Source organism: Crocodylus porosus, unplaced genomic scaffold, assembly GCF_001723895.1.
Source record: "Crocodylus porosus isolate Cpor-Errol unplaced genomic scaffold, CroPor_comp1, whole genome shotgun sequence".
NCBI classification, from domain to species: Eukaryota; Metazoa; Chordata; order Crocodylia; family Crocodylidae; genus Crocodylus; species Crocodylus porosus.
The window spans coordinates 133,296,334-133,323,728 of NW_017728931.1; the positions used below are offsets into that span (position 1 = coordinate 133,296,334).

A 27,395-nucleotide genomic window follows, 5' to 3' on the forward strand; every position below is an offset into this window, starting at 1 on the left:
GCTCCCTCACAGCCTAGACTGTTACTGCTAACCACGTTAGCTTGGATGGCAACAACCTGTGGTCACTAGGGGGTTTCGTTTCCATTTTGCTGGGTGATTTTAGGCAGTGTTTGCACATTGGTGAAATGGGGATAAAACACTTCCCAGCCTCTTGGTTAAGTGATGTTGAGTTTTGGGGCAGTTGGAGTATGAGTACCAATGATTGCTACTGTTTATCAGGTGGGAACTGATACACCATTCTCTGCTGTTCCTGCTGACTGACTTCCTTAAGTCTGGCAACACAAAGTCTCTAGAAAAGAATACCGACTCCTAAACCAAGCTTCCCCAATGCTTTACTAGTCCCCGTGTTCCCCGCTATTCCTGGCCCCCCAACATGCCTCTTCCAGAGCCCTGCGTCCCTGAGTTCTGGGTTCCCCATTTCTGGGCATCCATAAGATCCCAAAATTGAAGCCTTTCGAAGTCAGTGACCATGTTAAAAATGTTGGTCTTTGTTCTTCCTTGGGAACCTCTTACCATGTTGTAGGCTGTAAGATTGTGTGTGCTGCCTCTTAAAATCTGATGTGGGAAGGTTTGAGGCAAGACCTCAGGAGGGAGGAGCAGTGCAACGTCAGGAGCAAGGCTGTGCTCCTCGCTCATTGAGTTTCTGTGCAGTGTTAGAGGCATGCGGCACTCTGGTTACATTATCTCCGATAAGGTGTTTCGTAGTTTTTGGCTGTGGCCCCTCAGGAATTTGTTTGCAGGCTACTTGCCTTGTCTCTACTTAAGGGTAGTAAAGAGGAAGCAGGGGACAGGAGGGCAGGACTCGGGGACAGGGAACTACGGGATTGCTGCTGGCAGACTTTCCATGCATGTGGTTGTAACACCTGGTTGGGCTCCAAGCATGGGCAAGGAAAGTCAAGCAAGGTAGTGAGCAGGGTTGAGACCGTGGTGAGAGTCAGCCAAGTTCAGCATTGCTTCCCAGGTCATGCTGGAGTACCACCAAGAATGGAGCTAAGGGGGTTTCAGTGAAGATGGCCAATGTGTGCGGGCTTTAAGGTGACTTTTATGTCACCCTGAACTCTCGGCGGAGTCTCAAGTTTTCTCATTGCCTCCTGGCAGATGCAGTGGTCCTTAGCTTCAGGCCATAAAAGAATCAGGCTCTGCACCTAGGTCCAAAGGGAGCTCCTTCCTACACCAACCTGCTACTGTCTCTGCTCCGAGTATAGGTATCGCAAATATTGAATCATGAAAATGAAAAGTCAGGAGTGCTTAAAGCTTCCTGCTTCAGCATTTCCTTTGTTCCTCTCTGGCAAGACTTTGCCCTATATTTAGGCTTTGGCAAGCTAAAGGAGGGTGTCAAGCCTTTTTAAGGGGCTGATGGGGTATGCTGTAGTGATGTAATTATATGTAGATCCACTGCTTCTCCCTTCAGCTTGGAGAAAAGAATGGACAAATGTCAAGCCACTGCACCTTGGAGACCAAGGGTGATAGCCTGAAACCCAGGCTCCATTTGTGTACGCCTCGGTTCCCCATCTGTGTAATGGGCGCAATAAGATTTCTTTAACTGACTGCAGTGTTCTGAGGATAAATACTTTACAGACGGTGAGGTGCTCATTTACTGTAGAGGGGGAGGGGTATTGAAGGTCCCCAGAGATGACTCCAGTTTTTACAAAGTGGGGAAGGGCACAGTATTATTTCTCCTCATCTTGCCTTTGCAATACTTGGCCCCTTTATGTGGGCTTTGTGCAAAAAGGAAGAAAACTGGGGCTCTGGTGCCCTCATATTTGTAGGCAAACAGAATGGAGCGGAAATGAGAAAGCTGCAGTGCTGGGCAGAGGGAACCTTACCTGCCAGCAAAGTTGTGCTGCCCCATGTGAAACAAAGCAGTTTGCATTTGGAAGCCCTGGGTCTCTGTTCCTGTTCGTTTAACACAAAGCCATGCTTTTCTATCATGGACCACGCCCTGGCTCTGGGTGCATGTGGAGGGAGATCGTGCCAGGACAGGATGATTTACTTTCAAAGGATGGTGTGTGGTACAGAGGTGGGTGGGGGAAATTGCTTCAGGGCTTTTCCAATAGCTGCTTAAGCAAGGGCCAAGTCCATTGGATTGGCACATACCTGTGCTGGAACAAGCCTGAGCAAACACCTGCGTGGTGAGTGAGCTCCGGAGACAGCGTCATGTCTCTTCTCCATTGGTTTTGATAAGAGATGGGCTGCGGGAAGTGGCATTTCAATTCAGTTTAGAATAGGGTTCACATTCAAAGTTTGAGACCCGGGCTGAGGTTCAGATACTGAGCTCTCCTGAGCTATTCTGGCAAGGTCTCCATTCCTGCCCCATTTGCCCCTGCCCTGAATGCCAGGAACCTTTTGAAGATCAGCTCTTCCCAAGAGCCCCCCACTACCTGCAGTCAAAGAGGTGCTGCAAACCCTCTCGTTTAGGATTCAGCTGAAACCAAAACTGCTGGAGGGTGGATGTGCATCACACCCATTTCCAAAACAGTAAATGTAAAGGTCTGGGTCTTCTAAGTCTATCAATTCTAGAGAGAAATCATTTGTCCCTAGTAAGTCAAGTGCCCACAATGCTCAGAAAGCTGTTGTGCCCACCTGTTAGACATGCTTCTTCCATTGCCCGACTATAGCTGCCCCAAGCAACCTGTTTGGGAGAGAGTCTTGATTAGGCCTTGTCTCACGGCCCCATGCCAGTGTAGCCCCACTGCCTGTGGGTCGCAAAGGTACTTGGGTGGGGTCTCCCAGCCTGATCTGCAGTAAGACCTGAGCATAACCCTGGGGCTGGCTCTGTAACCAGGCCAGTTGTGCTGCTTGGGGACACAACGCAATATCAAGCCGTTGGCTGAGAGATGTGAACAGAGAAACCCTGAACTGGCTGCTTATGAACCTATCTGCTCATGCCTCTTGAGCTGGGGTATCTTTCCCTCAGATTGCCATGTCCCCTTCCAAGGGTCCGTCCCTGATTTCTTTCGCCCTATGCACCGGGGTGGGCCATTGGTGGCAGAGGACAGTGAAGAAGGAAAGGGAGCAGACAAACTCCTCCATACCTTCCTGAGATAAGGGGCCAGGCTGAACACACAGCTGGTGCCTGCTTTGCCTTGCTGCTGCCTCTGTGTCCTCTAGTTCCCTGGCCAAACCAGGGACATCAGTCACACAGGCAGCATGAGGCCCCTGGCTGCCATCTGCACCCCAACGTTGGCCCCTAGCAGTCAGCAGCGAGGATCCCTTAGCTATCTGTTTTAACAGAAGCAGCAGCAGCCTGGGCACAGTAGAAATACCCCAGAGCAAGTCTGGCTGCAGCTAGATGTGCTGAGATATCTGATAATGCCCAAGCTCATAATCACGGGGAACAGAGCCATCGTGGCAGTGTTTATGCATAAAAACAGTACAGCCCTGGTAACACTCTACTTATGGACTATGTCTGCAAGTGCTTTACAAAGGTGGGCCATTATTTTCGCAAGGAGGGAAACTGAGGCACTAAGCCGTACCTTGAGTTATGCAGTCACCCACCAGAGAGATGAGACCAAAACCCCGGTCTGTTGGCTCAGTCCAGTGCTAGTGCTGCTACAAAGTCCTAATCAGAAAAGCGCTGAAGAAATCAATCGCTATTTAAACCCATTCACTGCTCGAAGAATCTATGCTGTAATTCTGGGGAGGATACATTGTAATTTTCTTACATAGCAAAAATTGATTTCCTGCTTTACCTGTGAAAGTCTCCCCAGCCTTCGATGCAAGCAGCCTCTCTGTAGTGGAAAATAAATTGGAGAATTTAGAAAAACAAAAGAAAAAAACCCGATTCACATATTTTCTTCCTTGCCTCAAAATAGCCCTGTTTCTGGAAAGCATTTCCCGATAAGGTTGTTATGAAATGCTTGACAACAGCAACTGCTCGGCGGTTACTTTGTAGGAGTCACTCTTGTCCCCAAAGGGAAACGGTGAGAAACACGTGTGGAAGTTCCCTCACTAAGAAAAGGCAAAGTAAGCCTGCAGGAGGTTGGAGCAGTAACCCCAGCAGTTGTGGCTATAAACTGGAGCAGTTTGGACCGAGACTCTGTTCCTTTTCACGCGGGTTTAGTTCTGGTCTATCCACAGTCTTATATACATCGAAGCATGTTGCTTGTTTTAATATCAGAGCAAACCCTGGAGTACACAGATATAAGGTGCCTTATTCTAGCATTACTTATCCCAGGATGGGACAAGAAATGCTAGAATAAGGCACCTTATATCTGCATTATACAGTCGTGCTAAGTTATACCCCTACAACTGCATCCTCCGCTGGGAAGCTGTGGTCTACAGAAGAACAAAAACTGGCCGTTTGTGGACCCGCCGAGCAGATATAGACCCGTGGTGCTGCACATAAGAGCTGCCATTTACTGGGTCAGACCATAGGTGCGTCTTTCCCAGTATCTCGTGTCTCGCAGTGGCAGGCAGCGGATGCTGAAAGGGAGAGGGAACTGGGGATGACCGGGGTTTTTTCCACTGTTCCTCTCTCACTTGCACCCTCCAGCATTCAAGGTCTGCTGCACCTTTTAAAGAAGGCTGCACCTTTCCGGTAAGGCTGGGGCTGCTTTCCCAGCTGAGACGGGGCCTCCAAAGCCAGGGTTTTCTTTGGACTTGGGCTCCTGGAATTTGTTTCCTCCTCTTCCTTTTCCTTAGGCATTTTCACCAACTCAGCACAGCTCCTTCCTGCTGCCGGCATAATTCAAGACATAACTTTGTCTTGACAACATATGCCAGAAAGGAAATGGCAAGATTAACAAAGCCCTGCTGCTTCCTCTCCAATTCTCCTGATTAGCATTTATTCTTATTATATATTTGGTATGTAAAGGTGGGTGCGTGGTTAGGAGAAATTCCCCCCCCCCCGCCTCTTCCTCAGGTCTGGCACTAGCAGGAAACCCAGATGTTCGCAGGCAGAGCTCAGCAGATCCCCAGAAAAATCGACTTGCCTGCCGCTCTCGAGGGTTCATATGTTTCACATGACCCAGCATCAGTCACCGATGCCCCCCCCCTTTTCCTGCCTCCCTCTTCCCCCCCTTGCCCTGCCCGATTCCTGCGCCCTTCCCACCCCACCCCGCGCAGAGCCAACCTCCTTTCAATGCAAGCGTGTTTTTGTCTGCACGTGAGCCGTTAGTAGAAGAAGCGCGGGGGGGAAGGCTGGAGGAGAAAGGAAAACGTGCAGAAGGCCTGTTGGCTTTCCAGCTGCTCCCAGGCTCCTCTGATGGCATGCTCTGTCGGTGTGAGCGCTCCTCCCAGTGTTGCACGCGGGGGGGGTGTTGGGTTGGGGTGTTTCTGATCCCCCACCCCCTTACTCCGGCTCCGAGCCGTTGAGGATGGATGTTGCAGCCGTGCGCTCTGGACCACAGCCAGTGTCTGCCTGAGAGACCGTTAGCCGGGCGATGGGATGTGGTAGCAGTGTGGAGCTCCTTACAGACACAGGCGCGCACACACACACAGAGGGAGGGGAAAGGAGGGGAGAAAAGGGCCGTGCCTGAAATCTAGCAAACCACAGAGGAGGAGGTACAGAGAAATGGATGCTGCCTGTTAGGCCAAAGGCCTGCTCACGCTGGATTTAATGGGATGCTTTTTCCTGTGGACAGTCTGGTTAAAATCTGAAGCGCTGCTGCGGTTGCTGAGGTGAAGGAAAAAGGTAACGAGTGCCTTTTGTTTTCAGATGTGGGGCAAGCGGGGCATTGATTGTGCAGCATATTTGCAAGGCTGGGGGCAGAAGTGCACAAAATCAAGCTCTTTTCTCTCTTACCATGTGGACTTGGTTTAATGCATATAGATATAGATATAGATATATCTCTGTGTGTGTGTGTGCCATAGGCAAGTTCCTCCACGCCCCCTGCCTCCATTTATTTGCAATGGAGAAGAGGCAGAAATGTCTGTGGCATTTGAAAAGGAAGAAAGCAAATGACTATGGGAACAGTGATGGATGCATGGGAGAGGGGAAGGGGTGCAGGCAGCGAGGGGCACGTTTGCAGACCCAGCTACACGCTTCCATTGACGGCTAAGATGGACTGTTCTTATACCTACCAAATGGCTGCAGCAAGTTTAATGCCGAGCTGGGGTTTTGCTCTTGCGAAGCCCCTAGAATATTTTTCACTTCCCCGGCGCACCTTTTTCCTAGCTCGTTGCAGAAAAGTTACCGCATCTGAAGTCTGGAAGAGACAAATAAATGGCCCCCGTTTCTCTAATCCACGTCGGTGTATCTGCCTGCATTGCAAATGTGTGTATGCCGGGAGGGTGTCTGGATGGCTTTGTTAGCATGTTCGCTGCTGGGAGGGTGTTAGCGAAGTAGATACGAGCATCTATGTAAAATCTCAAGGAGAGACAATTGTTTCTAATAATAGCTCTGGCAGCGGTGTAGTAATACATGCACTCAGACTCTTGTGTGATACAGCAATCCTCGCTCGGAGACAGGCCAGGTTGCGGGGAAATTTGAACCGTAATCCTGAAAACCTTGTCCTGAGCAAAGTAAAAGCAGCGGAGCCGAGATTTCTTTTCACGAGCAGGGGTGTATTGTGCATGTGTGTGCTCCAGATGCCACTTCAGGGCTCGCTGCTGAGCTTTTATTTAAAGTGCATTTCATTTGCAAGCTCCTGAACCTCACTCTACTCTCCCTTGTGCCCATTTCATGCCAGTGGTGCTCCACTGGCGTCAGTCCACTTCAGTATTTACACCAGTAGGATTTGTGGACCCCCTCCCAGCCAAGGCTGTCAATGAAGGTGTCTCATGCATGGACCAGAGGAGGGAGATGTCTGGAGTATCTGTCTGGGCCAGTTTTGCCTGCCTATAACTGAATCCTGGAAATCCCAAATATTTCAGTGGTGCTAAAGCAGACTGATTCCCTTTCATGGGGTGGGGGTGGCAGAGGGCCCACAAGGAGCGAACACCAGGTGAACGCTATTTGAATGCGCTGCTGCTAGCCCTGGCAACGCTGTTATACGTTGGCTCCGAATTGCTGCTCAGAGCTACTTGTTCTAACCTTTCTGGCACTGGTTCCCAGAAGTGGATCCTCCATAAAAGATACGTAGCAAGTCACATTTTGGAGAAGAGACACGGTGTAGAGAGGCTGAGGTAGACCAGCTGAGGATCAGCCCCCGATGTTGCAACCAACTGCAGTTCATGCTTTCCAAGTAACCCTTTAATAAATTCTTCTTTTAATGCTACTAAGGCTGCATAGCCAATTAACTCTTTTTAAGTCACCTTTAGGAGCCATTTGGCTTAGGATCCCACCTTGAGGTGCAACGTAATCACCTACCTCCCCTGCACAAAGCAGCCTTGAGGGACTGATTTGGTTACCACTCAGATTCCTCTCCCCTCCCAAACTCAGCCGTGCCAGGAACAAGCCCAGAGTGGCGCATCTCCGACTGTAGATTGGCTTGTGGCAGAAGAGGAGAAGCCACCTGCGGCACACCTGCAGCAGGCAAGTCGGCTTGTTCTCCAGCACCAGACCTAGGGCTTACTGAAGTGCAACGCCTTTAGGGAGCGCCGTGGCAGAAGTCTTTGGTGGCTCCGTAGTGGTTGCTTCCTGGCATTAGAGACGGTATGTTGCAATGCCAGGAGGTCCAACTCCCCCTGTACAGCAACTGTGAACTGTGTTTTCTACCAAGCAAGAGATTGTAAGGGAACAACAACATTTGCTGATAGTTGCTCCTTACTCTGCAAGTGTCCCTGTTGGAGTCAACTTCGTCTCTGAAGTAAGGTCTGGTCCCCTATGAATGCAAAATCAATCCTCCTTTCCCCAGTCAGATTCTTGTGCTAGAAACATTATACTGGGATCATCATAAATACCTGGAGGGGAACACGAGTGGATCATTCTTGGACTTGGGAACTATGATACACTTTGTTTTTGGATAGATGTCTTGTGGTACTGTTCTGGCCATGTGCTCTGAGGCTGTTAATAAAGAATGAAAATATACAGCTAGTGCAGTCGATCATTTAGGGCTTGACTGAGCACTCATTGAAATCAACAGGAACCTTTCCATCGACATCTGTGGCCATTGAGTCAAACCTTTAACAGTGAGAAGGGACAGGCAGGCAGTCAGAAGCGGAGAGGAAAGGAGCAATGTCCAGGAGGAGTGGTAGGAAGGAAGTGTCATGGCGTACATGAGGAAGAAGCAAGAGTTTGAAGGGTTCAGCATTAGCAGTGCTTTCTGGAGGTGCAGTGTGGTCCTATGACCCCATCAGTTTTCATAAGCAAGTATTGAAACCTAGGACTGGAGGGGTCAGAAACGTCATCTTGTCCAACCCCACCAGACCAGTTCAGGATTGACCATTCCCTGGACCATCACGGAAACCTGAGCACTTTCATTTTGGATCCTGCATGGGCTTGCTGGCCACCAAGCAGCTGGTGGGATGGGCAGGCAGTAAAGATGGTGATTTAGGAGACAAATAGACTGCAGCACTTTGTGTTTTCCGGTGCTGTTAAAGAGTTGCTGCGCTTCACTGTAGGGGTGGCAAGGTTTAAGTGATGGGGAGTAAAATGACCCTTGCCTCCTTTACCTGCTTCTCAAGGATGTTGTATGACTTGATTAAGCAATATTCATAAATCTACTGAGCAAGTGAAACGCGTGTATATACATGTAAAGTGTCTTATTGCAGTGTGCCCTGCCTAGTCCAGAAGGTGAACGGCAGTGGATGTAGCAGTGCAACATACCTAAAACAATCATCATAAACCATGTTGGACCATGTAAGCCCTTCCTGGAGGCTGTTACTCTGACAATACATAAGTGCTTTCTGACCATGTATGTTGAGCTTGCCAATCTACAAGGCTCAGATCCTTTGCCTAGATTTTTCCTTCTTAGAAACTCTCTTAATAAAATAAATCCAGTCTTATTTGTGTTTCCTGGCCACATGGGCTCCAGCATGGCTATAGACATACCACACACACTGCAACATTGTCAGTGCCCTGTCTGTCTCAGCTGAAATATTTAGCACCGGCACAGCCAGGAACTGCTATGCAGATAGCAGACAAACAAAAACTCGGACCCTAACCCTTTTGGACTGCAGTTCTATAAGACGACTCTCCTGCAGAAAACTGCCATGACAAGCGTGCTGCTTTCAAGATCAGCACAAAATCCTGCAGGGAAAAATCTTTGCAAGAGCACTGTCAATTAAGTTTCCTAAATCCTCAAGCTAAACAGCCGCTCCAGCCCTCATTCTTAGCATGTGCCTGCCCTTTGGGACACAACTGAGCACCTCTTCCCTTTGTATCCCCCCAGCCACTGCCGTTACTGCACCTTCTGCTCTCATGTTCAGGGGTGCGTAGATGATGCTTTTCCCATATAGGGTTAACGATCCATTTTGCCCTTGGTCACTCTACTAAGCATCCCTAGGGTGCCCATCACTCTTGTTTCCAGCTGCCACGTTTGTACTTCGGTACCCAGAGAGGGAGTAAAACCCTTAATTTTCAAATGACACACTCGCTATAGAGGACAAGGGTGGCTGAGAGAGGGTTGTAAGAGGATACTGTGCTTGGGTTACACACGCGCACAGCCCGCAGTGATGAAGCATGCTGGAACAGCAGCAAATTGGCAAGGCTGCTCCTCCAGCCTCTTGTGATTCTGAACTTGTTCTTTTAGTTTTTCATTCTTAACAAAAAAATAGAAACCAAACCGACCGATGCTAAAGTGGCTTAGACCCCCTGGGAAACTCTGCAGCCCTGAAGGTGACAGGGCAACACAAGGCTTCCACTTGGACTTGCACGGCGGTACCAAATAGGATGGGGGGCGGGGAGAAGTGGACCGGAGTGAGCGGGTGAGAGTTGAGAAGCATCTGGGAAGCATTAGGAAGCCAGCCTGCTTCGAACACGCTGTGAGAGTCACAGGATGCTGCTGGGGATTGGTTTTTCTGCAGCAGCTTTTGGAAATGCAGCCCTCTCCAGGGCCCTACACTCAGGGGTGGAACATGTCAGGGCAGCGGAGGGCAGGATTTAACCCGTAGTTTCAAATAGTATCTTATCCTAAACCCTACTGTAGCGTTACTATGCGGCGTTATAGAGCGGCTGTGCTGCACTCTGGAGGCTCATGCGTTTCACTGGTGGGTAAAGTGATTCGTGAATAGAGAAATGCAAAATCCCACTATGTATGACGGGGGGGGATGTAGGCATGCGGGCCGTCTCATAAACAGTCGTCTAACCCGCGGTGTAACTGGTAGAGTTTGTGCCCAGTGCTGCACTTTCCCCAATGGGTTTTGTGCAGAATGGAGGCAGAGGGGCTTAAACCTCTGCCCACGCAAAGTGAAGACAAGACAGGACATGCTGTGAGAGGAGGCCAGCGTCCACGGTAGCTCTTTCTTGACCACACACCTGCTGATTGGTTTGGCAAGTGAGGACTCAGAGGCCTTAATTCAGCAGCAGCTGCAGAGCCAGAGAGGGTTAACCTGGCTCCTGATGGGAACACACAACACCTCTCATAGCAGTGGCATCTTCCTCAAAGAGCAGGAGTGAGCAGTGCCTGGAGCCCTGAGTATCTGTGCCTCTGTTGTGGCACCCTTTCCCCCATTCATGGAGCTCCCCCGTCACCCGCCCCGAGTTACTCTGCTGCTTCTCACCATCACCATCAAATGCAAGGGCTCTGCCAGCTCTAGGAGCTGTTCGCCACACAGGGGTGGTGAAAATGGGGAGAAGGTAGGTCCGTCACCCCAAGACTTCTCCTCCCCGAGCACTGGAACGTGTGTGTGCAGAGAGGTGGCATATTCTGCACCGAGACCCCTGGAAGATTTTGAGCATGCCATAAAGGCATAGCGTGTCCTGGACTGCCCTCCGGGGCTGTGCAGCCAGGCCCCATCCCAACTGAGCGCTGTCTCTCATTGCATCAGAGAGAGCGAGGTCCAGGACAAAACCGAGCAAGAAATTACAGAACCAAACTTGACAGCATTAAGCTTGTCATTAGTAATGCCTGCAAGCCTCTGAGGGTGAATCAGCAGTTCTCAATTCCCGTATGCCCTGCATGGCTTCCTCTCCTTCCTGTACAGCTCTCTTCTGTATATGAGGTGTAGGTCCCCAGCTGTTGTAGATGGGCATGGAAACTCTGACATCTATTCAGCTTGCACTGACTGATGCCAAGTGAGGATCTCATTCTGAGCCTGAAATATGTATTAGTGGTAGTGAGTAAGAGCGAGCCCAAGTTCTCCAATGAAATATATTTTTCCATTTGAAAATACTACTTTGTGGGCAGTGAAAGCTTCTGTAGGTCTGTGTCAATTGTGACAATATTTTATTTAAGAACTGACGGGGGTAAAAAGTGTTTTGGTCAGGTTGAAACATGAAGAATGCTTTGTGTTTTGGAATAAAATGTCTTGTACACCCAAATGATTTTTTTTGGTATAAAAACATTGATTTGGGGGGGAAACACTTTTTTGTTTGGTTTTTTATGCCGATTTGGAACAGATACATTTTGAAATATCCAAAGTTCCCATGAAATCAAAATTCAAGTCCTGAACAGCTCCATTCCTGCAGTTACAGGAATGGCTGCCACACTGCTTACCTCCACGAAGGTTTGGGGATGCAGAAGTTATTGTTATCCAGGAGAGCACTGTGAGGGCTATTTGGGGACTGAAATCTCAATTTGTCCTTCAAGAATCATTTGCATATACTTGTCCCTCTGCTTCCTCAGAGTCGCCTTGGGCGCATCTACATGCAAAGTTTACTGCGGAGTTGCCTAATTAGCTCCACAGTAAAATCTCAGCATCTACACATGCACCCCTATTAGGCCTCAGGAAACTAATTAACTCCTCCACAGGTTAGTATTTGTAAATACAAGTACTGTGCTGCAGTGGAGCTGTTTAGCGCACAGAGTGACGCACATGTAGACACTGTCCCGACTGGCTGGGGCACAAGGTGCTTCAGCGTGGGGGCTGCCTGCTTGTGCCCCAGCCAGTCCCTCCACAGCATGTTGAGATGGGTCAGAGCAGCCCCAGGCTGGCAGGCTGATCCCCCAGACTCCCTGCCATCAAGAGCTGTTCCCAAGCCAGCTCAATGTGCTGTGGGCCCAGGCACATGTTGAAACGCAGCGCCCCAGAGCAATAAACGCCAGTGCAATATGCACCAGAGTTTATTGCTACGTGCAGATAGCACATGGCATTTTTGATCATTTTCCTATGAGCCACATTGATTTTTCTCCCAGTAGATCATATCGATTTCAGTTGCAAAGAGCAGGTGTGACGTGCACTCAGATGTGGTCATTTTCACCCCCCGCTCTTTCAAAGCAGCCTCATTTTTGTCTGTCCACAGCCTTTGTTGCAGTAGGGCCTTAACCAAGAGCAGGACCCATTGTGCTAGGTGCTGTACACACACATCATGCAAAACTGTCCCTGCTCCAAAGTTTGTGCAGTCAGAACAGACTGCTCAAAAGGAGGTTTGGAGAGGTGACAGACGGGTGACATCTGTCTGAGGTCACACAGCCTCTCAGTGATAGGGCAGAGATCCATCCTGTCCAGCATCTTACCCCTCAGATCCCAGTGCCTCTCGGGGTGAAATTACATGTTACACTTAGACCATACTAAATCTGTTGAAAGTTAAGTGGTGTTAAAGTTGGAACATGCTGCGAGCAGTCGCGTGGTAAGGGTTAGTGCTGTCTCTTGCACAGCTCTGACTTGCACCTAGAGGGCTGGTGAGCAGGGCTTTAGCTAGGAGCCAGGGCACTTGGGCTGTATCCCTGCTGGTGTGTGGTGGGGAAGGAGTTGGGAGTGATGCATCCTGGGATGCTGAAGGACTGCAAATTGCTCATTTTATCTCCATGGAGCAGACTGAAGTTACCCTAACAAAAGCCTGATAGCACAGCCCAGAGTTAAGAAAGGTAACTTTGAGATGCTCAGAGGGCACTTGGCACGAGTTAATGAGCTTTAACATATGCACGCTTGTGTTTTGAGTGCCCTTAGTATGGGGTAAGTGTTACATGTAACCACCCTCTGCGCTTGCAGCTTTGAATACTAGCTATCATATCAGGAATGATGCTGAAGTTTTGGGGGAGAAAGTGACATCTGGTACAAAGTACGCAGCAGAACGCAGATGCACCCAACATCCACTCGGCCAGCCAGCCAGGCTGAGACTGCAAGACCCTTTGGAAACCCCCCCTTCCCAAACCCAAGCAATGTATTACTTTTTGTTTGTGCTGCATTAACCCCCAGATGAGGGTATTAACCCCCATTTATAGACCCAAACCCTGTCTAGTCCCTGCTTCAAAGAACTTGCAATAGAAGGGATGAGAGCTGATGAGTACGCTGCAAAAGGTATGTTCTTCAAAGGGTAGCAAAGTCAGGTTAAAATAGTCATGACAACAAAACAACTTGGGTTTTAATTCAGGAGCCCTGGGTTGAAATTGTCCACCTCTTGTCACTGAACTAGACTGTAAGGTCTTTGTGGCTGGGACCATCTTTTAACTACATGAGTGTTAAGTATTTAGCACAAGCACACTTCGATTCTTCATTGTGGTCTCTACCATTGCTGTGATGTAAATGAATAATTCATCACGAATCCCTTACATATGCAATAAAGGCAATCAATATACTGTCCTTGGTCCATGCACTTCACTTCCATCAGCCTGGCTAACATATGGTCTCCCATTACCAGTGCACTCAGGAAAGAGAGAAGAAAGGGTTTGGTGGCATTTCTTCTTTTTGTGGAGGTGGAGGCAGGGGAGGGCAGGCATGTTGATCAAGTGCCTTCAAAGACAGCTGAAGATCCTTCCTGAAGATTGGTATAAGCAGTGTGTCATCTTTGCAAGCAGGAGTCACAAACAGCTGAGCACTGCAGCAGGCTCAAGAGTGAAGTCCATGTTCCCTCTATTAGCAGGATCTGCAGTCAGCTCTAGGCAGAAGCTGATCTATTAGGTCTATTAGACTGTACAATAGTCTCCCAAGGGAAGTGATGGAAGCCCCATCACTTGACTCATTTAAAACTAGTCTGAACAAAGCAGTAGCAAAATGTACTGCGGGGAACAATCTTGGTCTGGCAGGAGGTGGAGCAGATAGACCGACAGTATTGATTGTTCATTTAGTTATTATTTATTCCATTTCTATAGCACTTATCATCTCTAGGTGCATCCAATAATGACGTTAACAGTGCAGACCTGGTATAGGAGCCACAAATACTTCCCAGATTCAACCAAGAAAAAAGACTGCAAGATCTGGGTGGGTGACAGCACTTTGCCCTGGCTTAACACTTGAGCGCTTAAACTCTGGAGCTGGACGTTTGTTTAAAGTTTGTCTTGGTGAATGGAGGCCTAGACAGCAAGAAGTTACGTGAACAAGTTGGAAGGAACATTTTCAATTGTCCCACTGACTTGTCAAGATCTGAAGTAAGCAGGATGTGAGAAGTTTGACCACCAGATCTTTGGGCAGATCTAGGCTAAGAAAGTAGATTGTGGTGAAACATGCATTGGCTATTCATGGTCAACCCCAGATCAAGAGTGATAGCCATAGCCAGCTGAAATGTCTGGAAATCTCTGCACTGGTATTCTAAAACCGGGCTTTGTTATAATACGTGAGTTGACACTTCTTTTTGAGTGCATCCTGCTTCTTTCCACCCAAGAGAATTTTGCCTTCCACCGTTTAGGAAGATGAAACTCTAGGCCCAAATCCATCTCTTTTAATCCCCCTTTTCCCAGAGTGGAACTCACAAACTTGAGTTAGGTGCTAAATTCATTTTGTTCCCAAGACTGCTTGTGCATTATATCAATGGTTCAGAGTGCAAAATCCATAAACGGTCCCTGAATCTTACATTCCCCTGTCCACTGTAGCTTGGCCTCAGGTGAAGGAGAAGGAAGTGACTGTATGCCAAGCTAGCCTGTAGCCTGTTGGGGAAGGCACTTTCTTGTGGGCTAGGAAATGTAGCCTTGAACCTTCCTGGGCTGAGGAGGGCATTGAACCTGGCTCTCCTGCTTCCTTGGTAAATACTCTAACCTGAAAGGCTGGCATGTAAAAAGCAGATGCCACCACTTTGCCCTCCTCCAGCCATATGTTATCCTGGACTTGGCCCTGGCAGCTGTGCTTTGTGCTGCCATTGTCATGGGTGTGTGCAGGTGTGTGTGCACGTGCGTGTGTGCGAATCACGATCTGATTTTTATTGGACAGGGCCCTTCGGAGAATTTAGGCACAGGGATGAGCTATGTAGGTACGTGGTAGCAGTTCTGGGCATCTACAACAGCTACATTTTAGGAGCCTGCATAACTTTTCTGAGCAAATCTTAAGCACCAATGGCCTCTCAAGCACCTAAGCAATGAGGTGAAGTTTTTATGTATTGCTGACTTGGACTTAAATGCCTAACTTCTGTCTGTGCTTCATGTGGATTTGGCCCTCAGTTTTAGGTTCAGAGAGACATGAACTTCACAGGCAGCAACCTATTTTATCCCATGTACCATATGATGAAGTAAGTTGTTGTCTAGGGAAGCTCATGTCAGAGAATCACAGAAAATTAGGGCTGGAAGGGACCTCTGGAGGTCATGTAGTCCAACCCCCTGCTGAAAGCAGGACCATCCTCAACTAGATCATCCCAGCCAAAGCTTTGTCCAGCCAGGTCTTAAAAACCTCCAAGGATGGAGACTCCACCACCTTTCTGGGTAATTTTCCTAGTGAGAAAATTCTTCCTAATATCCAACCTAAACTCCCCTTGCTTCAACTTGAGCCCATTGCTCCTTGTTCTATCATCTGCCACCACTGAGAACAGTCCAGCTCAGCTCCATCCTGTTTTAAACTCCTCTTCAGGTAGTTGAAGGCTGCTATTAAATCCCCCTTGTTTTCTCTTCTCTAGACTAAATCAACCCAATACCTTCAGCTTCTCCTCATAAGTTATGTGCTCCAACCATTTTTGTTGCCCTCTCCTGGACTGTCTCCAATTTTTCCTCTGACCAGTTGGTCTCTAAGGCAGCGACTCTCAACCAGGGGCCCTTGCGATCCATTCAAGGGTGCATCAGGATGCCACACAATATTGGTACCATGGGTGTGCAAACACAATTCACAAGATAAACCCATTGGGAGGCGTTGAAAAGGAATCCGGTGTCAGAAATATTCTGAGCGGCATGGGCTTTCTGAACAGAAGAATTGCTCTAGTAATCATAAGTGAGCAAAAGTAAGAGCCGCAATTTTCCAAGGGGGACCTTCTGTTTAAGGCATGGTGCCTTGAGCCTGATTAGGGGTGCCTAAAAAGGTTTGAGCCACCCTGCCCCATCTTCCGACTTAAATCCCCTCGTATTTGTTGCTTTCTTGTTGGCAATGGACATTGCCAGAAATGTCTGCAGTATTCTGCAGCCGTGGCCCTTTAAGCGATTTCCTGCTGGAGAAGGATTCCCTGTCCGTGGAGCGTATGCTGGTGAGTAACCAAGTTCTTGTTTGAAACTTCACCTCTCCCTTCCTTCAGGCTCGGAGGCATTTTAAAGAGCTTGGACTGTCAGTGCAGCCTCGCTAGTATACTCTGTCACTGCGATGTAATGTCTCAGGGTATGAAACATTCATCAGTCTCACTGGTGGCTTTTGTCCTTACGATGCAGGGCCAATATGAAGAACTGCCAGAAGAAAGTATTTGCATGGTACGATTGGTCAAACATGAGCCATGGATTTTGCATTGTATTCTTTAGCACCATCTACTGGTCCTTTACTTATTTCCTTACATACAGATGTGCGGTACTCGCCTTACAATGAACAGCATGCAGTATATTATAAGCTTATATCTTACTTTATGTCGCTATGTCTTTTGGCATTGCCACTTTCCCAATATATTAAATTTAGGGATGCCTCTCATGGTCATGGCTCCAAAGCTAAGGTCCCATTACCGACCAGAAGGTTTCCATAACTTTAAAGGGATTCTGTAAACTTAAGATATTTGTTCTGCCTCTGAAATTGTTTGCGTTATTTGGCAAATGCCATGGGACAGGTTTTAGAGAACTACGATTCTCATCCTTCCTAAGGAAAAAACATGGCTTATAATTAACCTCTGCCAGCCTCGACTGCCAAGTAGCTTTCTTGATAAGAAAAGGTTGGAGTGCAGTTGTAGCCATGATGTTCTACACAATATATGAGAAGCAAGGATTTTTTCATTGGAGTCTTTATTGGGCCATTATATACTTGGGAGATAGTAGACAAGCTTACATTGTGCCTGAAACCTTGTCTAATACCCCTTCCAACTGTACAGTGGGTGCTGTAAAAGAGATGACACATAACCTTGACAAATAACAGTAACCTTGAACAGCCTGGTTCACCACGGATGATAGAAGATTAACCCATTGAGTGTTCATGACTTTATCCATGGGTGTCCATAGGACTTGCTGCTGAGATACTATTAACAACACCGGTTCATAATCATTTTGTTTATTTAGCATTATGGGAAAGGTCCCATGGATATTCATCTTTTTTTTTTAAATCTTATAACACTACTTTGCATTGTCCTGTATTCAGGGATCTCGAAGGAGGGGATAAGCATAAGGGGCTCTGTGTTAAATCTTGGCAAAGCCTTGCAAACACTGTCTGGTATGCCACCTGCCTTTGAGGCTCCCTGGGAAGATAGTATTTTTCTTCAATTACTTTTTCACCTCTTTGAAAACGTTCGATTCCCTCTGCTGCTGGTCCATGAAAAACTCCCGGACACAACCAACTATCTACTAGATGATACAGGGAGAGCAATGGAAGTGACTGTGCACAAAAGCCACGAGCCGGGAAAGCAAGAGAGTGGGAGCAGCACCGTAAGCACATGCTTAAGACATGTGTTTTCCTGAAGAGGGATTGCAGTGGGGTGGGCAGACCCGCCAACCGGGACTGACGAATGATGCCCTGTGGTGGTAATGCCACTTCCTTTCTTTAAGGTTTTCTTTTAATGAATCACAAGCAAAGGATGCCAGATGCAAACAAGCCACTTGGATCTGTGCATCCTGATGGCCGGAGATCTTTGCAGCTTCCCAGGCAGCTGCACAAGGCAGGACACGCTCCCCCCTCCGCCCCCCCGATGTGGTCATCCATTTCCCCCAGGTAGTCATCGGTGCAGCCACTTCCACTTTCTTGTGATATCTTTGTCCTAGTCACCCATGGGACCAGCTGCACTCCTTGTTAACCCCATGTGCATTAGGGACTATAGAGCTTCTCTCCCTTTGCTCAGAGAAATTATCATCAGGATGCTGATGATTTACATTACCATATGACCAAGACCCCACTGCAGTAGATGCTGTAGAAGCAAAAGATGGTCTCTGCCTCAACATGCTTTCAATCAAAGGACTAAATAACCGTATACGGTCCCTTCCAGCCCTACTTGCCCATGTTCCTATAAGACATGAGACAAGAGATGGATATAAACAGGCTGAGGGATATGAGGAAGCAATAAGCCTATATTGTTTAGCATGATAGGTGGTTGCTATAGATCAGGGGTGGGCAAAATATGGCCTGGGGGCCAGATCCGGCCCACCAGGCCATTCTATCAAGCCTGTGAGGCCCCTAAAAAATTAGAAAATGAGCATTTATTTGCTCCTAGCTGCCTGTCAAAGATGACAGGAGCTGGGGCAGTAGGACCCAGAGGAAACTTGTGGCAGAATCCAGCAGCAAGGTCTGCCCAGCCCTTGCCCAACCAGAAACCCCTGCCTAGCAGAGGCTTCTGACCTGGGACCTGTTCCTGCTTCCCTGCACCGGAAAAGGAAATGCATCCCTCAACAGTTTGCCAAAACTCGCTAAGTGCTCCTTCACCCAAAATAATTGCCTGCCCCTGCTATAGATGCTTTCCTGAATCAGAACCAAAGTGCTCTTAAATGCAAAAAGATAAACAAGCTGGAAAAGATTTAAGCAAAGCATTTCTCTTCCTAACCTTCTCCAGCTCGAGCAGCTTGAGAACTTACCAGGACCACTAGCCAGTTAAAAGTTTCTGACAGGAGCATGGGGTTTTTTTTAAGCCAATAGTGTCTTTTTAATCAAAGGCCTTGTATTTCCCTCCTCCTTTCAGTGGATCTGTCCAAACAGCAGGCACTGTGACACAGGGGTTTTTTTTGTGTATTCAGCACAGTAATTACCTCCTGTACATGCAGCAAGCGTTTAGGAAATATTCTGCTTCCAATTATAATTTCTGATTTGAGTCATGGAAGAATACACTGTATCCTCTTCATTTCTACAGTCACTAGCTAATGAAACGTGCCAGGGATATTTATAGAACTGCCATTGTAAATAGCATTTGCATTTTGTGCCTTTGAGTTGTTTGGCACAGCCATGTTTTCACCCAGAGAAATTTTTTTTTAAAGCAAAGGGTTTCTTTGCAACTCTTTCTCCTTTTTGAAACGATGACTGTGTTGCATACAACAGCTCCATGGACATTTTGCCGCCTGTGTTAATTTAGTAGCAAGCTGACCTGTGTCTAGAGTTGAATCGAGCAGAGTATGCGTTTCCAAGCAGTGTCAGGGACAGTTTATAAGAATCTCCTAGCCAATGTTTGGAGTCACAGGCAAGATGAATGGAGGAGAAGGTAAGCTGCCAAAATGGTTCACATAGCAGAGCAAAACAACTGCCAGCCTCTCTACGGGATACTTTCCTAAGAAACTCTCTATGTAAATATTTGGGCAGCAGCCTCCAAATGAGATTTAAAGTTTTATGTGCATGTCAAAGGTAGCTAGAAAATCCATTCTTAATGCAAATGGCCAAAAAGGGAGTCAGCAAGGGAACTTTCAGGAGAAATTTACTTTCTGGAGGGATGACAGATTCAAAGGTCAACAGCGTACATGTAGCATCTTGCTCCACAGGTCTCCAGGCACTTTACAGGGTTGGTCGGTAACATTATCCCATTTTGCAGATGAAAATACCGAGGGAGAGTGAGTGAAGGAAAGCGAGATAGTGAGCGGGAGAGAGAGACAGGAAATGACTTGTGTCTACAGTCGCTCAAAGTACAATGGTATTCAGACCTAGAACTGACACATGCCCATTCTGTGTTTCTGTACATTGGGCATATACTCAGCCCTTTCATATATAACAACTCAGTAGACATCAGTCAGGATTTTTAAGAGTCCGACTTCAGATTTTCAAGCTTTCAGCAGCCACAGCTGGAGCCAGATTGCTCAATTCCCATTTAGGTCCAGAAAATAAATGACCTGACTTTCTCAAGAATGTGATGTTGTGAGCCAGCTATGAAATCGGTTAGGTGCTTAGTAGGATCTGAACTCTTGGGAAGGCTGGCCTGTGGAGCCTACGTGGCATATTCACAAGTGAACCATGCGTGTCATGACCACTTGCATCGGTTCTTACCACGGAAAAGTTTGTAGCTGGGTCCCACTTCTTCCAAATATCTGAGAAGTATCAAATGATCTCAGGGTGAAGAGAGAAGGGCAGTGATGCAACTGGTTGATTCCTTTAGGAGGAACTTTCCAACATACGCAGTAAATTCTTGCCACAAATTAGTGAAACAGATGCTCTCCATGGCAAGCAGCAGGTACAACTCTTGAGCTCAGCGAGTGAATAATAAATCTTACCGTGATGCAAAGCATCTCCAGAGCATAATTACCCGGAGCAAAGTCCAGTGTGTGTGAACAATCTCTTATGTTCAGACATATTTTTCTTCCATATTAAGCACTCGGGTCTTCTCCCTACAGCCTTCACCCCCTTGTTGCTTTACTTCTCTTTTTTCTTGGAATACCCCCAATTTTTTGTAGCTAAGAGAAAGCAGCCCTCTCTTCTCTTTCTGCTTTGAGTTCTTCTTTGTCCCTCAGAATATCCACCTCTTCCTGAGAAACTTTAGGAACCTTATTCTGCTCTTCGTAGGCCGCTCCCATCAAACGCCCAGAGCTGCTGAGCAATTGTTAATGTTTAGTGACCTCCTGCTCTCATGATCCCATCTAAAGGGCATAGGCATTGATTTCCCTTCTCTTGTTATGAGGAGTTACAGAACAGGCTCCTTCATCCATCCCATAGGAGACTGTGGAGTCCTCAGCGCAGCAGAGCAGACAATAGCGAGTTTGCTAAGTCAGTGGCAATAACCTCAAATGCAGGCAGACAGGCTGTGCTAAATCAGCTCCTTCTTGTGGTGCCACGAAATGCCTCCGTTTCTCACTCCAGCAAACTAATAGCTTGTACTGCTTTGCTGCTGGGGGGGAAAAAATTCAACACGGGTGACAATCTCATGGAATAAGAAACAAGTAGGAATGATCGTTCTGTTTTAGCTCGTCTCTAGCCTGCTAGCCCTGTCTTCTCTGATAGCCAGTATCTGCGGTTTTAGGCAAGAGCAAGGCACTCGTTATCCGAGCAGAGTGTGTTTCAGGGTAGAGCTCTGTAACGGACCTCTGGCCGCATGGAGACCTTGCAGCTGCCGCAGCGCCGCGCTCCAGGGCTGCTCTGAGTTTCCAGACGACAGTAGGGGTTGAGTTCCCATCTTTTTGCTCCACGGACTCCTTCCCATCTGAGCTGATGGGATAGCTGCATGTTTTTGGTGGCAATAAAAGGCTTAATGAGACACAGCCAAAATCTGGGATTCAGTCCAGGAAAACAGTATGCATGTACGTTAGCTATTATATGCTCTGATATAAATCTTAGCAGGGGAAGGGGACCCATACCAAATTTGTGTATGGGCCGTAAAAGAACTTACACTTACCTTCACATGCACACATGCACTATAATAAAATTGTATAGATAATATTACACGTCTCTTGAAGTCCACTAGTATAATGTGATACACTCAGATACTCCGGTGATGTGCAGCAGTAAAGAAACCAGAGACGGACAGATGAGCTTTTTCCTGCCTTTCCCCTGTCTCTGCAAAGGATAATATTCACAGCACTTTGTACTTGGGCAAAATTCTGCGCCATGCAGTATAGCTTAACAGCTTTATATTTTTATTTTTGAGCTTCATCTACCATCTGTTTCCATTTAGGCAGGTTTTCTTTCAAGTAACAAAAGCACTAACTAGGAGGTTACAAAATTATGGAGTACAAAACTCCCAAGCTTCAAGTTGCAAGCTGAGCCTTCTTTGAAATACAGGAGTGCAGACCCAAAAATATCTGCAGCTTTAACCCTTCCTCCCTTTGTGTTTGGGTAATGCTTTTTCATTTTAAATGTGCTTTTGTGCCCCAATGGGAGTGAGTCGCCCACTGCAACTCAGGAGAATTGGGTGGTCTCTGCCACTGCTTCATGGCATGGCCCTGGCCAAGTCACTTACCTGCTTTCTGGCTCAATTACTCAATCAGAAGCCTTAGGACAGGGGTCAGCAACCCTCAGCACACATGCCGAGTATGGCATGCAAGGCCATTTTGCTTGGCACGCCACCGCCAGCCCCGACTCTGAGTAGCTGCTGCCAGCCACAGAGCCCAAGCTGTTCCCAGCAGGCGGCTGGGAGGCTGCAAGACCTGCTGGGAGCAACCCGGGCTCCATGATCGGCAGCAGCTACCCAGAGCCAGGGCCAGCTGCAGCCAGGAGGATGCAAATAGCTGCACCAGGCTTTGGCATCAGCTCTGTACCAGCAGGTGCACCCGTGCCTTGGAGTGGATAGTCGGAGCGCAACCCTGGCCTCTCCCCTGCTCCTAGCACAGAGCTGGTGACTGGGCTCCGGGGCCCGGCGCAGCTGTTTGTAGCCAGTCTGGGCTCTGGGCAGCTGCAGCAAGCAACAGGCAGGCTGCACAGCTCCGACATCAGCTCTCGCGGAGACTACGCGTGCACCGCAGAGCGGACAGCGGGGCAGCGCAGCCCTTCAGGGTACAAGGAAGCCCAGCCCTCCCTTCCCCTGCTTCACTGGCCTGACCCCAGAGCAGTGCCCTGGACCCAGTGAGGTGTTGCGGATAGCCAGCACTATCAGTCCAGAGCCAGTCTGGTTTACTTTCCTGGGGGAAAGCACTCCTTGATAGTCCCCTACACCAGCTGCCTTGGCACCAGGATGGAGGGATCTGCCATCGTGTGCTCTCCCAGCCTCTCTGGGGATAACGGTTTAGATGTCCTAAATGGTTCTGCCAGCTTTGGGCCTTAGCTGTGTGGGGTGGGTGGGTGGTTGGGCTGATGGGCAGGCTCTGGGCTGGGGCCTCGGCTGGCCGCGCTGCAGCCTGGGGGCTGGCTCCCCGGGGAAGCACAGGGGCTCCGGTGGGCCCAGGGCATTGCTGGGTCAGACTTTGGCCAGTGGCCCAGCAGCCTGGTTCTGTGCGCCCGCACATCTGGTTCTGGGTGTGTGCTGGTTCCCTGTGTTTGCTCACATGTGGTGTGTGTGTGTGTGTGTCTGGCTCGCTCTCTACTCTCCTTTTTCTTTCTCTGCTCTTTTTTCTTTCTCTTTCTCTCTCCTCTTTCTTTTATTTCTCTCTCTCACTGCAACATGCTGAACAAAAAAGGAACACACAACAACAAAGGCAACATTTATGATTATTAAATATACTAATATGCAGTACATCCTGCTATGTACCCTCCCCCGCAACCCTCGTTTTGTTTTTCTAGCATGCCGGCACTGTGGCACCTTCCTAGGTCGGCATTGTGCTGTTTTTCAGCACTCTGGCCAAAAAACGGTGCCTACCTCTGCCTTAGGACTATGTCCCAGTGGTGAATAAGCATGGATCTCTGTCTTGTGAGCTCTGGTGGTGTCTGGCAGGAAGGACTGAAAGACAAAAAGAGCATTTAGGAGTTCTCTAAGAAACTGAATCTCATCTCAACCATTAAGTTGTCTGTAACATTTAAATAGAAGCATTTTATGACAGTGGAGATACCCTTAAAATACTGCATAAGGCTTAGGGGATCTGTGATGAAAAGGTGCTCTAGATGTGTAAAGTCCCTTCTCTGGGGCCTTGGACAGCACGCTTAGAGCATATCTTTACAGCTGAGTTGAAAGCTATTTAAATACAAACAGGGTTTATGGTGGAAATCTCACTCACCAAGTAATATGCCCTATGTAAAACAATACTTTACATGCCATTACTTACCTTAGGAATATCTTGTAGCAGGACAATTTATTGCTGCAGTAGTAACCAGTTGACATTTATGAGAAGTCTTGTTTTACAAAGGATTTCCTTTGATTTGAATGCCAGAGCTTCAATTGTGCCTAAGCAGCTGTGTATGCAGAGGAAAGCGGTATTATTTTGCATTGTCGGGTATTCAAAAAATATTTTGGTATAACTAGCAACACAGACAAAGCCTGCAGGGATCAGAGTGGTATTTATACATGCCCAGGTTCATAAATATTACATGGGTTGGTGGTACCTGAAAGGGAAAGATTTTGTTGGTTAATGCAGCCTCTAATAAAACTCACCTCGAGTGTTAAATTGTGTTAGACTGGAGCAATGTATGATTCTGAATCTATGCAATCCGGATGACTCAGGTCTACAGACAAAGCTGTACTTCGCTAACTAGAAATGTAAAACTCTAGAATCTCAGTTCAGAGATGATAACTTTTATTAGACCGACTAGGAAATCGCAAAAAAAAAGGATCTTTTTCTGCAAGCTGTCAGGCTCATACACCTTTCCTCAGGTTCAGGGAAAGTTAAAGACGGTAAAAAGTCCCCATAGGTAGGAAATAAACTTCATTTTTGCCCAAAGAAAGCTGAAGATGGAAGTTTGTTCTCCTGGGTCCATGAGAGTGTCTTTGTGAGTTGCTCTTTGTACTTAGTTAACCGTAACTTAGTTAGCCAACATCTTAATTCCGAATGTTTCCCTTAAAATTTAAACCTTTCAAATGCTACTGCAGGGCTAGCCCAGCAAAACTTTTCGTGACTTTTTTAGGAGTGACCAAAACACTCTCACTTCCTGATCGTATGCTGACAGTATGGGCAGGAGAGTTGCCTTGGGATACGCTTCCCTTTGACTGTGAATAGGATTATTTACATATTAAAGTTATGCATACGCTTAAGTCACTCGATAAATCAGAGCCTGAATATCTAATATAACTTTTGGTTATGGTGCCATGTAAGCACCGGTCTCTAACTCTTGGCTGACCTTGGGGATTGCTTCCATCATTCAGGGAAACATATCTCATGCATTTCATCGCTGCCACAATCTAGGTGACTTTGTAAGAGACCTTGTCTGTGGTTAAAAGCATTCTGCTATAACCATGTCTGTTAACATCAGCTATATCAGTATTTAAGTCTGTACAGTTTTCTAGTATAGACATATTTAGGTAGAAAGAGGACCTAGGGCCACGGTAATCCATGGGGTAATTTCAGTTATGTTTGAATCTTGACCTGTCAAGTATTGAGCATTCCCTTGAAATACGGGCAGGGATTTTCTCTGGTGTTGCCACGTTAGCAAAGGGCAGGTGCACGGATGGGGGCCGAGGCGGGAAGTGTCAGGGCCATCTCCATCAGCCTGCATACGGGAAACAGCCTCCCTTAGCCACCTTCTGGCCCAGGCCCGTTTTTCACACTGGAACGATCTCCCTTCTGTGGCTGAGTCAAAGCAAGGGCCACGTGCTGTTCGGTGACAGCTGTGAGAGTGCTTTTTCTTTTTCTCTTTCCAACCTTTTCTTTTCCTGGTGCCAGGGAAGGAAAAACTGTGAATGAAACCCTCGGCTCGGATGGGGTTTTGAGAGAGCAGAGCCACAACGTGCTAGTGGCAGCTCGCAGCCTTTGCCAACCCTGTAAATTAAGCACCCTGAAACGCACGTCTGTCCTCTCTCTTGCAGATGACGGAGGGCCGCCGATGTCAAGTGCACCTCCTCGATGACAGGAAGCTGGAACTTCTTGTGCAGGTAATAAATTGTCCTCGCTGACGGCATGGTTTGAATTCAGGATGGTGGGGGGCAAGTAGGTCAGTGAAATCTTTATTAGTCAGCAAGTCTGCATGTGAGCCCCTCAGATTTCATAAACTCAGAAGGATCCAGCTGGTTCATGGCCCAGGATGGGAGACCTGCAATGAAGATCCAAGGTGCTGCAGGAAGGGTTGGAGGAGTGTTAATGCCCCACCAACAGGGCCCCAACATGGTACCGGAGCTGCTGTCTTTCAGCCGAGATGAAAAACCAGTCAGAGCTGCTTGTGGTCATTCATAATCCCATGACACTTTCTGAAGAGTTAATGATCACATCTGTGCCAAGCTCCTGCACCAGTAACAATATTCTGCCCCTCTAAAATCCCCTCTGCAGTTTTTGTTGCATGCCCTTCCACTTCCTGCCCTAAACTCTTGCTGCATGACGTTAGACAGCTCTTACGTTCTGTCTTGGCGCTGGCCACGCTTCAGTCATGGGTGAAGTGACCCGCACACGTAGCTTGCATGTCAGTTTGAGTTTATGGTGCATCCTCAGGATGCAAGGCAATAGGCGGGAGGTAATAGATGATTACCTTTTGAGAGCATTCACATCAGGATTCAAACATGAACATGCATTTAATTAGATTTTGCACTCCAGCTACAGCTATTTCATTCCTCTGCTTGCTGGGATTTGAATTTACAAGCTCCAGGATGTTTGAGAGCTTGGACAAACATACAGTTTTAACCACTCTAAAAGGGGAGGCATGGTTTTCCTATATTTCATAGAATCGTAGAAAATTAGGGTTGGAAAGGACCTCAGGAGGTCACCTGTAGTTGGGGCTGGTCCTGCTTTGAGCAGGGGGTTGGACTCAGAGGTTAGTCCAACTCCCTGCTCAAAGCAAGACCAGCCCCAACTAGATCATCTCTATTTGCATCCCTGCAGAACCATACAGACCTATCCTTGAAGGTTGATACAGTTGTCTATAACCTATAGCTTAAGTAGGCTGCTGTTTTGTGTCTTTTTTCCTATTATGAAACAATCCCAGAGGTCCCACTCAGGATAAGGGCTCCTTTATACCAGATGCTGTGCAGATACGTGCAAAGATACCATTGCCTTCTCCCTAAATTGTGTAATTTAACTCTAGCACTAATCCCAGTCATCTAAGGTAAAGGTCAGGACAGTTTATGGTGATTGCATTTTATCTGCTAGTGCCTGTGGGTGGTAGGGTCCTGATTGCCTGTTTCACTGTTTGCAGTTTGGGATTCTGAATGGACATTGGTAGTTGAGGTTGAGCTTCTCCTAAAGGGGTTGGAAGTCCCATGCCACTGTTGTGTGAAAGGAAGCATCTTTTGCTGTTTCTAATAAGGACCTAAGTTTCACGTATGTCCTGGATAGAGCAGGACATAAATCATAATAATAATAATAATAAGACTACTAATGCAATGTACTACTGACAGAGCAGGTATATACCCACCTGTTGCATGGAATAGTCCTAGAAACCCTCTGAATCTTTTTGCTTGCTATTTAAAGCTTAAAACCCTGGTCCTGCAAGTCCTTGGGCACAGCTACACAAGACATTTACTGCAGAACTGACTAATTAGCTCTGGAGTAAGCGTCACTGTCTACACATGCAGTGCTATCAGGATGAAGTAAACTAATTAACTCTGTCATAGAATAGTATTCCCAGACACAAGTATTATCCTGCAGTGGAGTTATGTACTCCACCGCAACGCACGTGTATACAGTGACTGGGGCTGGCTGGGGCACAAGGCTGGTTCAGTGTGGGGGCTGCCTGCTGGCTAGCCCCTC

The 27,395-nt window shown here is 47.6% G+C and overlaps 1 protein-coding gene across 4 annotated transcripts in view; it reads left to right on the forward strand.

The window, feature by feature from the left end:
* Nucleotides 1-27,395, forward strand: part of FRMD4A (FERM domain containing 4A) — a 289,469-nt gene that overhangs the window by 96,915 nt on the left and 165,159 nt on the right. For 3 of the 4 annotated variants that reach the window (XM_019543681.1, XM_019543680.1, XM_019543679.1), the window contains exon 2: nt 25,526-25,591. In XM_019543681.1, coding sequence (XP_019399226.1) covers nt 25,526-25,591 — 66 coding nt within the window. Of the gene's footprint in view, nt 1-5,541; nt 5,636-25,525; nt 25,592-27,395 lie in introns of those variants that run through there. The other variant, XM_019543682.1, reaches the window with a different exon arrangement.